This window comes from Amphiura filiformis, chromosome 17, assembly GCF_039555335.1.
Source record: "Amphiura filiformis chromosome 17, Afil_fr2py, whole genome shotgun sequence".
Lineage (NCBI taxonomy): Eukaryota > Metazoa > Echinodermata > Ophiuroidea > Amphilepidida > Amphiuridae > Amphiura > Amphiura filiformis.
Window position 1 is genome coordinate 40,746,420 of NC_092644.1, and position 15,603 is coordinate 40,762,022.

Consider the following 15,603-nt stretch of genomic DNA (forward strand, 5'->3'; position numbering starts at 1 on the left):
CCCCTTAAGGGATCTAGAATGAGCGTTTATGGCATTTCGATAGTATTTTTTGTGGGACATGAGAGCACCTCAGACGTATCGAATTGCATTCTGAATACGAAGCATGTCTTTCTGATATCAAATAATTTTCATTTTTTGAATTTCACGATATAATACAAATTTTATGACAAATTATTAAAATTTGATATTTTTCAAATTTTTGATATAACAGTCCACGAAATAAATTTTATAAATCTAATGATAGGGTCAATACGCCTATTCTCGGTCACACGCCTATTCTCGGTCAGTTAGCGTATTGAACAGCCGCTGTCGATCGTTGCTTTAATTTCAGCCGTGTCTTCCGAACGAATCATGTAGCCGTACCGGTGCTGCAGGTTTTGGTGACTTTTTAATATCACGGCAGCACAGTTCACCTCAAATGATAGATTTTGAGATTGTATGGTGACCTGAAATATCGGCATTTAAAAAAAAATAAAGACGTCATTTAAGAGGTGATATTGTAATATAATCAGTGATGCGAAATTGTACATGCATTTTAAAGCCGTAATTTTAGCAAGTTGATCCATCTGCATCGTAAATAACACCATAGCAAATGATTGGTGTTGTGTTTATGTAAAATTCCCATAGAAACAGGGGTGTCCGAGAATAGGCATACGAATTCTGTTGGCATTCCTATTCTCGGTCAGTGTTCCCTTGTATGAGCTATGTTGACAATGTTGTTGCCATGTGTCCTACAAATGATCATGCATGAGCACATGAGAAGTGTTGCATTTTGCTCTGCAGGCTTAAATTAGGCCTATAGCCATTTGTCGAATACAAATGAGCGATGAGAAATTATTTTTGACCGCCCACCCCTCCCCTCCTCTACTCCTTTCCCCATCCCCTACCCTGTCGTATTTTCGAGCTTTTTCGGTCGGAAAAATTGGGTCAACAATGTCACATATCTGTCGGCCAAAATGGTTCCTGCCCTCGACCGAGAAAGGCGCTATAACTGACTTGCGCAGATAACATACACTATCTCCTCGGGCCTACACGTGCTATTAGCGCAATTTTGTCATTACTTATACATGTTAGCATAAATAGCACCGTTATTTTCATGGGTGTGCTATTTGTGCAATTGACAGTGTTATTTTTTGAGGACTTAGAAAAAACCCATTAGGGACATTAAACATAGCTTTAAATGTTAATAATTAGCGCAGATATCATGGTTATGCTATTTTTGAGTTCTCCTATTACTTGGAGGGGTGTTATTAACGCTGTTGTGCTATTCTTATGGTTAGAACTTATAGCGTGCTATGAGCGCTATGGTGCTATTCTTAAAATGGTTAGGCCTTTAATAGCGTGATATTAGTGCTATTGTGCTCTGGAAATTGTTTTGGCCTCAGGGGGCATATAGCGCGTTATTATCGCAATAATGTTATTTTTGAATTCTTGTACACTTGGAGGGGTGCTATTAGCGCTATTGTGCTATTCTTAAAATGACCTAGACCTAAAAGCGTGCTATTAGCGCTATTGTGCTATTCTTCAAGGGGGCACAACACTAAATCCTTCCGCATGTGGTGTGGGCCTAACCTTGTATAGTTCCGGTTAAAACTAGCGCCTGAGCAAAATGTATCAGCCTCTTGTGGGTACTAAATTCAAGTGAATCGTGCTTGTTTTTATGGGAACAACAGAGTAGGACCTCAACATTAAAAATCTATTCAAAAATGTTTCAAATCGATTGTGAATTAGTGAAAGGCTGTCGGAATAATATCAAGGCCGGAACTGGTAAGGAGGCGAAATTGTCGGCTGAAATTTGTGATGGCGCTGTTTAGGTGCCCGTAGCGCAAAAATTTTGACTTTCATCGCTTGGATGCTAAATTGTTCAATTTGGCGCCCCCTAAGGTATGTTGCACCCCCCTCCGTGAGTTCGCCACTGATCGATCTGCAGTGGTATTGATACCAAAATGAATTCATTTTCATCAGTAAAAGCGTGAGTTTTGGTGATTTGTATGTCCGCTACCCTTAATATTGTTATTATTTTATGTTGCTACACATGGAAATTAACCCTTTTTTCACATTTTATGTCTATCTACATGACAACTAATGGTTTAATTGCTTTTAAAATAATTACTAGAAAGTTAGAACAACTAATTAGCTACATATTGATACCAAAATGAATTCATTTTCATCAGCAAAACTTGAGTTTTTTGTGATTTGTATGTCCCCTACCCCTTAATATAGTCATATTTTACGCTTCTACACTTGAAAAATTGATATTTTTTTACAACTATACAGCTAACAACTAATGGTCATTTTGCTTTAAAAGATTACAAGAACCAAATAGCTATGTATTGATGCCAAAATGAATAAATTATAATGAATAAACATCGAGTTATGTTGGATTGTACGTCCCTACCCCTTAATATTGTCATATTTTACACTGTTACACATTGGAAAATTAACATTTTTTTATACTTTTTGTAGACCTAATGTTTTTTCTGTTAAAAATGATACTGGAAAGTTAAAACAATCAATTAGCTAAATGTTGATACCAAAATGAATTCATTATTATGAGTAAAGGTTGAGTTATGGTGGTTCTTATTTCCCCTTACCTTTAATAATACCATATTTGATATGGTTATACATGAAAAATTAACCTTTTCTCACATTTTATGTCTATCAACCTGACAAATAATGTTTGTTTTGCTTTAAAATAATACTAAAACATTTGAACAATCAATTAGCTACATATTAATTCCAAAATGAATTCATTATCATGAGTTGAAGTTGAGTTATGATGATTTATATTTCCCCTACCCCTTAATATTGTTACACACGCTGCTACATGTGGAAAAGTAACTATTTTTTACATTTTCAGCCTATTTTCCTGACAAGCAGTGGTTGATATCACCCCGCACATAGAAATATTCAAAATATTATATGAATGGTAACTTACCAAACAAATTTTGTTAATGGAACTTATATAGTTCAGCTGAGTGACATATTAAGACACGTAAAATACCCCAACCCCGAACCCTATACACACCCACCCCCACACCCACATACACACCCCACCTACCCCAAACCTACACAACAGAAACCAACATGCACGCAAACATGCACTTATATAAATATTTGAACCAGAACATCAATGTTTGCCTAGATATGCTTGATATTAAAAACAAAATTAAAAAATGGAGCTTAATTAATTTTGAAAATAGAAATTGGCACAATAGTAAAATTTGAAGCCAGTGCCATAAAAACACCCACCCTACGCATTGTTGTGAAAAATCTGATTTTCCACTAGTATATGGACTGGCCACTTCTAATCATTATCTAATGAAACCAAGGTTTGCGTTCAAATAATACTAGAAAGTTAGAACAATCAATTAGCTACATAGTCATACCAAAATAAATTCATTATTATAAGTAAAAGTTGAGTTATGGGAATTTATATCTCCCCTACCCCTTAATTTTGCCCTATTTTTTGAGATTATACATCCATGTATAAAATGACCTGTAAAAAAAGTGTTACCACAATTTGAGACCTCTACCTACCTAGCAGTGATCTAGAGGGTCCATACTAACTACCTATGGTGTCAAACCTTGTATGTAGTGGGGGTGAACGAACTCCTTATTTAGGGCCCTGTGTGATCTTGCTCCTGGACTAGTCGGGCGTGCCACCGCATTCCGCTGTGCGCTCCCACAAAATAGGACCACCTCGGACCCCGATGGGACGAACATTTTTGCCAATAAACCGTTTTGAAAGGATCGCTCCTTGTCAATATATCTGAGAATACTGCAAACGTATTTTATTATGGGTTTAAGTTATCAAAACAGCATCATACCGATCAACCTGGCTTCCAAAAGAGAATGACCGAGAATAGGTATAGAAAAACTATACGGTGACCGAGAATAGGTGTTTAGTGACCGAGAATAGGCGTTGTCGTCGACTTTGACCTTTTGACCTTGTACTTCCAATACAACTTCAATGGAAGATGTCATGCAGGGTATGTTAAACGGGGTGTTGTGTGGAATGCACGTTCCCATATAGCTAACTTTTATAATCATTTACGCAAGAAATAGAGCGGGTTGTTTCTTAAGTGACCGAGAATAGGCCTATTTACCCTATATTCTTAAAGTGTATGTAGCTGGGAGGAAAAGCCGACGATCAATTGAAAATTTTGACCTTTTATATTGAAGATATGGATTTTTTCCCAAAAGACCTTTTTTTTTGGTGTTTTGGGAAAAAAATCCATATCTTCAATCTGAAAAATCAAAATTTTCAATTGATGGTCGGATTTTCATCCCACCTACATACAATTTAAGTATAAATCATCAGATTTATAAAGTTTACTTCGAGTACTGTTAAATATCAAAAATGTCAATTTTAATGATTTGCCATAAAATGTGTATTACATTGCGAATTTCAAAAATTCAAAATTATTTGATATCAGAAGGACATTCTTCGTATTCAGAATGCAATTCGATATGTCTGATGTGCTCTAATGTCCCACAATAAATACTGTCCAAATGTTCATATCCCTTCCCTTAAAGGGGCATTTAAGTGATCCACAGCCTCATCCCCCACTTTTCTCAAAAAAGTTGAGATTTTTATATCACTGGAAACCTCTGGCTACATAATGTTTATGTACAAAATATTTCTTGCAGATTAATTCGTTTTGCAAAGATATCGTGAAATTTGAATTTCGTTCTGGTGCACCAGAACGAAATTACACAACGCATGTCTATGGAGCAGTGTAATACACATAATCATGCATAACTGCATAAGCGCAAAATCGGAATCAACTGAAATTTTGGGAATAGGCTTTTTTAGTGGATATGTACTGAAAAATGTCATAAAAAGAGGATGCTAGGATCACGAAACACTCCTTTAAAGGAGAAAATTAGAAATAAAAATAAGATAATTAATTATTTTGAGATTTTCAATTTTGGACGCGGGCGGTAAACAGGAAACTAATAATCAAGTGCGAAGGGCCTAAATGTTAGGCCTATGTATTTTGTACAAATTCTACAGCTCTATCATTTCTACCCTATGACGAACCGACATACATGTAAATCAAAGTGTCCGCAAGAAACTGGTCATCGCAGGTATCTTTCATGAAGAAAAAGGACACTATTCACGCCGGAACATTTACAAGCCTTGTTCATTGTTTAATTGTAACCTGCAGCTGTTTGCTACACCCATCGAATGTGTGTCATCAGCCCTTAGATCGGAACTCAGACTGTAGGAACCCATGGATTCGATCCATGTAGCTGTTCACAAGAACACTTTCTGCATAAAATTACCTGGGTTGTTACTAGACCTGAGACACACTGGCGCTAGTTTGAGGACAGAGATGAGTCGCCATTTTGTGACTCGTGCAAGCTAACGCAAACAAAATATTGGACTAAATATAATCTTTGAGTACGGTACTACAAAATGCTACTTGATAAATGCGCTGTTCGTGCGTGCATCTCACGTGGTGTGATGACGCAATCGCCCTAAGTGATATAGGCACGGTTTCGCACCCAGAGCAAACAACTTCTTTCTTACTTTTCTCTCTTTATTTCTTCCTTCTTTCCCTTCCCATCACCAAAAAGCCCCTGGCGGGTTAGGGTTAGGATATTATTTAAATACTCTTTGCTCAAGAAGTCTCATCATACATATAGCTTTGAATTTGCTCACCGATAGCTTTGAGACTATAGTCCCGAGCTATCAAAACCTAGCAAAAATCAATGAAGCATGTCGCCATGTAAAGCAATGGAAATTCTGAAGTAAACACAGGTGATCATGATGGGTAATCTCATCAAAATTGTCACTCAATTTGCACTTGAACTAAAGTTTAGACTGACAAAATAGGCAACCCTTGCTCTAAAACACATCACACAGGTTACTTGCCTCACAAAAACCCCAACCCTCTTCACATTTTTTGTCACATGTGTGTATAAGTTTATTTCTCAACTGAATCGATTTGCAGCCAGGCATAGGTACAGTCCAAGAACAAGCAGGGTTGCCAAAAGATTTTAGCCCGAATCGCGGGGGAAATAATCGAAAAGTCACCCAATTTTTCTCTTTACCATTGGTTTCTATGGGGCATGAAACTATCGGAAGTCGCTGGAGCCAATGTTGAAAAGTCGCCCAAATTTGTTCTTAACCATTGGTTTCTATGGGACAGGAAATTGTCAAAAGTCGCGGGAAAAATCTTCAAAAGTCGCCCTATTGGGCTACCAAATCGCGGGTTTGGCAACCCTGAGAGCAAGAACCTTTATTTGTAATTATTTCAATGTATATGATCTGCTTTGACAAAGGTGCTGTGTGGTACAACGACCAGATGCATAGGAACTAATAGATAGATAGCTAGGAACCAAAAGTCCATCTCATTTGACTACAATCACATCAGAAAGAATGAACAGTTTAACAACCCAAAGTGTTACAATTAAACATGACAACAAATAAACACAATTTCCGACCGGCACACAACCCAACTTGAAAAAAAGCAAGGGAATATGCCGGCATGGGAATCGAACTCACGACCTTCCGATCTCTAGATGGACGCCTTATCCATTAGGCTACCAGCTCCCACTGATAAACGGTGGTTACAACTGGGTCTAATGTTAGCAGTCGTGGTATACAATACACACAAACAAATATTACGCAAGTACACAAGTGAAGGAGATCATTACTGATGCTTAATCCTACTTTACTACAATCACATCATGTATACCTCTCAAAGCTAAATTATGCAATGATGCATTTTAATATAAAATTATGTATTACTGGTAAGAAGGGTGCCACATTATCCTCTTTGTAATCAAATTCTTTTCAGGATGGAGTTGTTATACAATCAAGGCTTTGGAGGAATGACTCGTCCCAAAGAATGGATCACCCCACACAAAGTATCAATGCTTATTCTCATCCTTGAGTATGCAGAGAAAGAAAAGAAGAAAAAGGGAGCAGCATCAGTGACTGCAGAGATAGGAGAAGGATGGGATCTTAAAGTCAGCCGAAAATTTTGTAGAGCAATGCTGTCATGGATTCAGGTGTGTTAATGTTATTATAATAAAAAAAATATTATTTTGTTTTTCAAAATGAGTACCACATGCATATGGTCAAGTGGTTGTGATACAGGTCCTAAGTTGAATTCCTTTCAGGTAACTTTCCTCATTTCTCACAAGGGTTTTTACAATATTGCTAGGTGTTTAAGCATGGTAGGTATTATAGAAGGAGGTTCCACAGAAAAATCCTAATCCACTCAATAGGGTTAAGCCGATTACGCTATTCAACGCGAATCATCACTTGAATGGATTTAATCAAGTGATGTTTATGATCGTTATGCGACAATATCGATCATCTATTTTAAAATTTAATTTAAACAGACCCTGACCCCCCCAGGTGACCCGTACCGGAAATGGATGGTATTAGTGCCCTTTTGCATCGGTCACATGATCTTCGATTGCGTCATTGTGTTTCCGAGTTCAAGTTGATTTACTAGCGAGAACCTGATCGAATTCCCTCATTTCCTTCCAAAGTTACGGTGAATTTATGTATTTTTTCTGATCATGATTAGTAATACTGGCGGGTGTCTGCGGGACTTTTAAACCAGTGGAAATGATTTGGAAAGGTTTTTCAAGACTGGCAATGTTGTTTCTATGATCCGCCAAGCTTGGCCATAAGAAATATTGGCGTTATAAAATTACCGGAAGTAAATTGTTTTCCTTTGTTTATGGTCACGGCCACAATGCTTTGTGGGTAAAAATGACATCATTCTGCTTAGAAGTCGCGATAACGGTGGTTCATAACCGGCCAAGCTCAATAGATAAGAAGTGCACCATTCATACCTGATTGCTCAGTATCGACTCATAACGATCATAGTACAAAGGGAACTGGGTTCGTGAATTCTCCTTCTATTAATACCTACCATGGTTTAAGTTAGATAGGGTTTAGGGCATTTTAGGTTAGGATAAGGGTTAGAGATAAGGTTAGGGCTAGGACTAACAATATGGTTAGTATAGGATTAGGTTAGTCTTATGGTAAGTATTTAGAATAATGGTTAGGGTTAAGGTTATATAGGGATATGATTAGGACTCAGGTTAGGTAGGGTTATGGTTATATAGGGGTATGAATCGGACCGAGTTTGTAGGTTAGTATAAAATTTAGGGTTAGAGTTGAGGTAAGGATTAGGGTTCATAACCAAGTTTTTCAGACTAGTGACCCTTCGGACTATCAACCTGTAACCATGGTAACCAAGAAAAAAAAAAGATTTTTTAGGCGGGTAAACCCTGGGTGATTATAATCCATTTTTACACACAGGAGGTGCAAAAAATCTCCATACTTTCCTGTACATGAGAGTTTTGTCCTCCCTCTGTCCTGTGTCTGGAATATCAGTAAGGACCCTACATGTACTATTACTGCAAAATGATTTCAGTCATTAGGATAGCTCACAATTTTGTTTTGTATGATCTTGATTAGATGCCAGATGTAGAGTTGTTGCAACTACTACCTAAAGTTAGAGACATCAGTGAAGAGTTATGCCAGATTCTAATTAAAAGGTAAGGACGAATAAAGGTTAATAAATGTGTATTTGTTTTCATTTGGGGGATTTTTATTTGTTAGTATATAATTAAAAACAGCTGGGTTTTTTTTGGCCCATGTAGATTGATTTCGACAGAATTGTTTTTAAAGAATTCAGACAATTTTCAAAATGTGTTTGCAAAATTAGTTTTTAGATTTTACACGCTTTCAGAGAATTTTTCATTCGTACTCTTCCAGAAAAACAATAAAAGGACTGACTGACTCTATATACTTAACAAGTCAGTCCACCTGTAGATCAGGATGTTTATTTTCATTGCCTTATTTCCAAAACATAAAGCAGGGGTGTGAGAGTTCCTCTTTTCAGCTGATTTCCTCTTCTTTCTTTTTTTTTCAAAATTTACGCATTTTCTTTTATTTTCAGCCCATATTTGACGTTTTTACCCTGATTTTACGCTGTTTTTCAGCATTTTTAGTCATTTTCCTCTTTTTTGGTCTGTGGCCTCTCACACCCCTGATAAAGAAAAGTCAAAATTTGACATTGAACTATATCATTTACCATTGCATCAGGCATTCAATATTTGTACACTATTTCTCTATTTACTGTGAATTTTGTTAATTTTGAACAATTCCAAGTAAAAACGAAGTTGATTTACTCACGTTTTAGTGACGTTTCACCACTAACTACACAGTGGCTTCATCAGACTATCAACTCATCACATCTGACTGCTTGCTTTTATAGGCAACAGGATGCACAGTGGAGGGCGTGATGAGTTGGTCAAAGGTGTTGTTGAGTTTCTCTATTATTTTCTTTAACATGTTGTTATTACAGATTACATGGCATGGTATCAACAGGTATCTCCTCCCTAGCTAACTTCTTCCAGTCTTTGGAACAACTTCTTGATAGTAACAATGGTGAAGCCTCTCTTCACAGACACAGCATCCTAGGTATGCCACTCTAACTGGATAATAACATCTAGGTCAAAAGAAAATAAATATTTACCTCGTACCCCGCTCATACTAGATTAATGCTGCATATTTAATAATTAATTAGGGCCTAAATTATAAATGTTGGCATTTATACAGTGCCTTTAACATAAAGTGTTTTTATAGCAATCAAGTTATTAAGTGATCTTTCCCTTTAAATTTGAAATCCATTGTCATGTTATGTGTTAGTAGTTACGGTTTATGCTAGGGTCCTTAAATATGTTCCGTTTAGATGTTATGAATGAAAGAGTGATAGCCTCACCCCCATATGGATTGTTGTTTCTAATATCAAAACCACTAGCGCAGTTTAATTCAAAACCTGGAATCGGATTAATTTGGTACTGGTCTCGATGCACATCTGCATGGTTTACTTTGCTGGAGCAGCCAAACCTGCCCTCACGAAATAAACCACACAGACAATGCGGGCGCATAATTGATAAACAGTAGTGAACAACGGTGAATTGTAGGTTAATAAATGCGTATCACTTGTTGAGAATGAAATTGTACAAAATAATGCACGCGTACTGAGATGTTGATGCGTCTAATGAACGAGCCCCGAATTCTCGAGCAACAAGTCGTATTTATTAACATATTTCATACACAAGGAAAAAAACCCATGATTTTTGCTATTTTTATAACAAAATTGTTATTAAAAATGTTGAAAAATACAAGCAAATATAAGCCCTAAATGCATCAACCCGCAAGAAAAAATTAATCAATCCTACGCGATGCGAACACGTGCGAAAGCACTGCGCGTAGTACACGAATTGCATACTAAATCAATTACTGTTTGACAGGTATGATTATGAGACAACGGCTTCTGTCCTACATAAATGATAAAATGCCTTTCAGCCAGGTATCTAAACTCAAATTGGATGCTAACATTCAAGCTTCATCAATTGTATTATTTGACACAGGTATGTTTATGAGGCGAATGGTTCTGTCCTACGATAAACTGTCCTTTAGTCAGGTATCCAAACTGTATGCTAATAGCTTTATCAATTGTATTATTTGACACAGGTATGTTTATGAGGCGAATGGTTCTATCCTACGATAAACTGTCCTTTAGTCAGGTATCCAAACTGTATGCTATACTCAAATTATATGTGAAAGAAGAAAGTGGTAGATTGACAGAGGCTAATAGGAGTGAGGCAATGGCTGATATCAGTATGGTAATGGACGATGGCGGCACAATGACTAAGGAGGAATTGGAAGCTACTCTACCTGAATGTGCTGAGGAGAGGTAAGTGAGGCAATGGCTGATATCAGTATGGTAATGGATGATGGTGGCACAATGACTAAGGAGGAATTGGAAGCTACTCTACCTGAATGTGCTGAGGAGAGGTAAGTAAGGCAATGGCTGATATCAGTATGGTAATGGATGATGGTGGCACAATGACTAAGGAGGAATTGGAAGCTACTCTACCTGAATGTGCTGAGGAGAGGTAAATAAGGCTGCATATTGGAGCACAGAAAGGTTAAGTGCTGAAGCTGCTTGGAACACAAAAAGTTTAACCTCATTTGTTTAACCTTAGTAGTTAACCTTTCTGTGCTCCAAGCAGTCCATATGAAACTTGTTCACACAAAATGAGAGGAAAGTTGCAAATCTTTATTTGTGACACAATCTGGTCCATGGAGGCCAAAGGCGGCAAATTTGAAACTCAGATATTAAGGTAAAAATATGGAGTAAAAAAACAATAAAATACATGATATGTTTCATAGCTCATGTTATGTACTTACTTACTCCCCCTTCTTTCCCCTGGAAACAATGTTGGAGCAGACATTGAGCGCAAGCTTTAAAAATTAGACATAGCTTGCCAGGATTGCTCCCTTACTTTGTGTTCAAAAGTCAATATTTCAAAGAAAAATTCTTTTGTTTTCTTTTGTTTCCTATTCAATGAAGTATATTTCCTTTTCTTGAATTTCTTCCCATGAAAGTTTCTGCTCATTTTGTGAAAACAGAATCATCAGAGTATCAATTTTTGTTATCATTATTCTTCTGTTTGTTTGCATGTTTGGTTTTTGATATGGTTTGTTTCTCAGTGATAAATCAATCAGATCGGTCATTTCCGGTTGCCAATTTGTTTATAGAATTTCACAACATGGGAATTCCCAAATATTTATATTTTTGACAAAATACTTCTTCTTTGGAGAAATTTGGTGTGTAAATAATTTATAGCATAGCCCATAACAAATATGACCAAGTTATGTAAAATCATGTTGATTGAAATCAAATTTGATTTTTCAAAATACAGGCCGAAGGAACTCCCAGCTGAAAAAGTGTTCACTCGTCGGCAAGGTGAATTCTTCATTGCTCAGCAAGCATCACTGTTAGAAAAAGATGAATCTAAGGCTCTTCCACCTGACATCTTACAACAGCAGATAAATGCATTGCAGGAATCAAACCCTGACCTTACAGAAACAGTAAGTAGAAACACTGATGATAATAAAACATCACATGAAAGAACACTTTGAGGGTTTAGTGCAATTCTACTCATCTGCATTTTGGTCATTTTAAGGAAATTGTGTTTAAAGAATTATGGCCTCATTGACCTTTGTATATATAAGCCTATGTTTCAGTGGGCTGTGTTACTGAAAAGCCCATTATTTTCTGAAAAATTTGGCAGGGTTGTACTGGGCCCTCAGCTTTTCATTTTACTTGGACTGTTGGATCACAGACTTAAAGTTGATATTGAAGTTCTAAACTTGGTCAAAAGTTCAAATTTGGGGTTTGTTTTAAAATGTTGGTTATTCCTTCATGTAATTTCACACGAAATTAGGGTCAGGGTTAAGGTTAGGGTTAGTTTTGGGTTAGGGTTAGGATTAGGGTTATGATTATGATTAGGGTTAGAATTAGGGTTACCAAAATATTACTGTTTCAATTGTCATGTGCAGTGCATTGTATTTGATACAGATTATAACCTGTAAACAGAACACTCACTTTTAAACACTGTTTTGGCTCTCAAGTCTCTTTTGCAAAGCCTGATGATACCTATTGTATCTGGAATAAATCATTGTAAGGCCAAAAAATAAAAAAAGTTGGTTTCCTGTTAGCGGCGTCGCATTCGTTTTGATGGCTTATTTTATGCATTAGAATTTTTTTTTTCACTTTTAAAGAAAAAAAACAAAAACAGAAAAATCACAAAAATAATATAAAACACTACTTGAGTAAACATTTACACATTACACAACAAACGAGCATAGTGAAAAACTACTGCAGAAAACATCACACATTTTTTGAATACCTCTTTTAATCTGCAGGTTGAAAGGGGATCATAAATAATCTTGAATATGGTTTTCTTTTGTGTGTCGGACAGACCCACTGTAAATTCCCATTCCAATTTGCAGCAAAAAAGGTATTTTTGTCATTTGAAGACATGAAAAGTAAAAAAAACAACAACCATATTTCGCATTTGGCTTTTTTGACCTGCTACAGGAAACAAACATGTTTTTTTTTTGGCCTAAGTTATGTTTACTAATTGTAACTTTGCAATGATTCTTATAAATCCTAGTAAATTTATCACTTGGTAGTATAAAATGTAATCCTGTTTTGTGAAACATTCCTTTTGCCTTTTTATTGTCTGAGATTTAAAAACATGCAGGGACAGCATGTATGTGCCCCATTTCAAAGGATATGGTTGTTTCCTATTTTTATATTTATTATTTTCTTGCTTCTCTGTTTCATTTGACCTCTTTGCATAGCACTTTAACATCTTTAATGTCCCATGCTAATTTTGTACAGTCCAACCTCTCTTATCCGGCCATGATGGGACCAAGCATTGTCCGGATAAGTGAAAAATCCTGATAAGTGACTTACATGTAATTCTGCAGTGACTGTCCCAAGTACTGAAATAGTGACATTAAAAGATTGTTTAAACATGGTGTAATAACACTAAAAGATGGCTTTTGAGTGTTTTTTTTTTGCAACATAGATGTCATTCTAAGCATTCAGAGCATGGAATTACCTGTGGTAAATCATCAAAAACATATTTCCCTGTGAAGATTTCACATCCGGATAACAGAGAGATCCATATAAAAGAGGTCCGGATATGAGAGGTTGGACTGTATTGTACATGTAGCTCAACTGACTATATTGTTTGTTTCCAGCATTACCTATCCTACTTGAATTGCATGCGTCTAAGTGAATTCTGCGGTGCCATCCATAATCTACATAGTTACTTTGATCACCTGTTACCAAAGGGAGATAATAGCAAAGACAACAAGGATTCTAATCATAACACAGCTGAACAGAAAACTAAGAGTTACCGCTACAGATATGCTGCTCTGGGACTCGCTGGTCTTCATTGCAGATTTGGGCATAGGTCAGTCAGTTTATAGTTTTATATCTTGGTGCAGATTATTCATCCAGTAGTTCAAAAATTATTTTGTAAATTAAATCTAACACTGGAACTAAAATTGTGCAACTCACTTTGCTACGTCACACCATCATCAATCAGATGCCTGATCGATGAAGTTCGATGGTTTTGGATGCAACGTAGCAAAATGAGTTTCAGAATTTCAGTTCCAGTATTAGATTTAATTTACAAAATAATGTTTATGGAGTTTTGTTGTTGTTGTTCCAGACACTACCATGGGTGGGGGAGGGGTGCATTGAGGTTGCAATGCTAAAAGTGCACTAAAAAGGGGGTTAAACAGGTGTAAGTTGTAAAAGTGCACTGGGGGGCTAATTAGGTTAAATATGTTACATTCTTATACAGTTGTCGTTTTCCCTTTAATTTCATTGGCTCTTTACTGGGAAGCACGGTGGTCCAATGGTTAGGGCGCGAGCTTCATAATCGAAAGGTTGTGGGTTCGAACCCCCACCGCGGCCAGTGTGTTGCGTCCTTGGGCAAGATGGCTTAATTCCCAATTGCTTCACTCCACCCAGGTGTAAAATGGGGAGCTGCTGGGGTAATCACAATCTAAGTCAGCTGAGAGTACCTGCGCATCAGTTGCGGACTTGTGGAAGCGGAAATTATTCTGATATATCCTAATGGCAGCGGAATAATTGTTGAAGTGTGCTGGTACTTAGGTGTAGCGCACGTTAAATCACCGACATTTGTGTTATATAAAACAATAGAGCACAGTGTGTATTGAACTGTGGGGCTGTGTACGTCATTTGCATTGCGCGCAATTTGGTATGTGCACAGTTGTTTCGCATGTCGGCGCAATGTTTTGCTTCCGCGTATGAAGGACTCAATGGATTTGCCAATTTCATGCATTGCAGTGACTGGTTGAACCTAAATTACATGGAAACATGATTTTAAGCTGAATTGATACTACATTGCTGGGCGATAGCGATTTGGTTTTAGCCAATGAGATAGAGCGCTTTTTGTTGTATTGGGAAAAGCGTGCTATCTCATTGGTCAAATACCAATCGCTCGTCGCTCAGCGATGAAGTATAAATTCAGCTTTACGGGTGATCTGTTCATAAGAATGAGAAGTGCCACCCATGTTATATCAGGTGATTGAGACACGGCTGGATCTCAAAACAATACTTTTAGGTAAATTGTAACAGAAAATATTATTTTGTTATCTTTGTTACAGGGAGAATGCTTTACATGCATTAAAAGAAGCCATTAAAATGGCCCAAGAAGCAAGTGATCATGTTTGCCTTCAGCACGCTATGGTAGGTCATGGTTAAATGTTAATCTCATAATCATTATTGTATGTTTAGTTGTGAGTAGCTATTACAGACCAAAAATGGACACTATCCTAAAAGGTTAAATTAAATCTATGTGCTTGTGTTGCTAATGGTGAAATTTTCCATATAATCTGTATATCATTTGCCTTTGCTCTCAAAAATGGACCGAGTGTGAGTAGTACTGCAAGCACTTCAGGGGGGTGTGGACCCATGACTGAAAAGTAAAGACAGTGAAAAAAATTATAATGCTGGTTCAGCACTCTGGCAGCTATCTGTCATACAGACCTGAGATGCATGTTTCTCACAAAAATTGGGTCATAGGGAAATAAGTTTGGGGAGCCCTGCACTAGCAGATCTAGGGAGATGGCTCAGGGGTGTGAGCAGTCATTCATGGTATCTACATAAGTATAATCAGTCTGTTTTAGGGCTCTGACAGCTTGTGACATTCTCTGGGATC

General features: G+C 37.0%; 1 protein-coding gene across 4 annotated transcripts in view; it reads left to right on the forward strand.

The window, feature by feature from the left end:
• The window catches only part of LOC140137799 (anaphase-promoting complex subunit 5-like), a 33,042-nt gene that overhangs the window by 4,740 nt on the left and 12,699 nt on the right, over nucleotides 1-15,603 (forward strand). For 3 of the 4 annotated variants that reach the window (XM_072159578.1, XM_072159579.1, XM_072159580.1), the window contains exons 2-9: nucleotides 6,813-7,026; nucleotides 8,456-8,535; nucleotides 9,348-9,463; nucleotides 10,420-10,472; nucleotides 10,576-10,745; nucleotides 11,758-11,926; nucleotides 13,610-13,824; nucleotides 15,050-15,131. In XM_072159578.1, the coding sequence (XP_072015679.1) occupies nucleotides 6,814-7,026; nucleotides 8,456-8,535; nucleotides 9,348-9,463; nucleotides 10,420-10,472; nucleotides 10,576-10,745; nucleotides 11,758-11,926; nucleotides 13,610-13,824; nucleotides 15,050-15,131 (1,098 nt within the window). In that variant the 5' untranslated portion in view covers nucleotide 6,813. Of the gene's footprint in view, nucleotides 1-6,812; nucleotides 7,027-8,455; nucleotides 8,536-9,347; nucleotides 9,464-10,419; nucleotides 10,473-10,522; nucleotides 10,746-11,757; nucleotides 11,927-13,609; nucleotides 13,825-15,049; nucleotides 15,132-15,603 lie in introns of all 4 variants that reach the window. The other variant, XM_072159581.1, reaches the window with a different exon arrangement.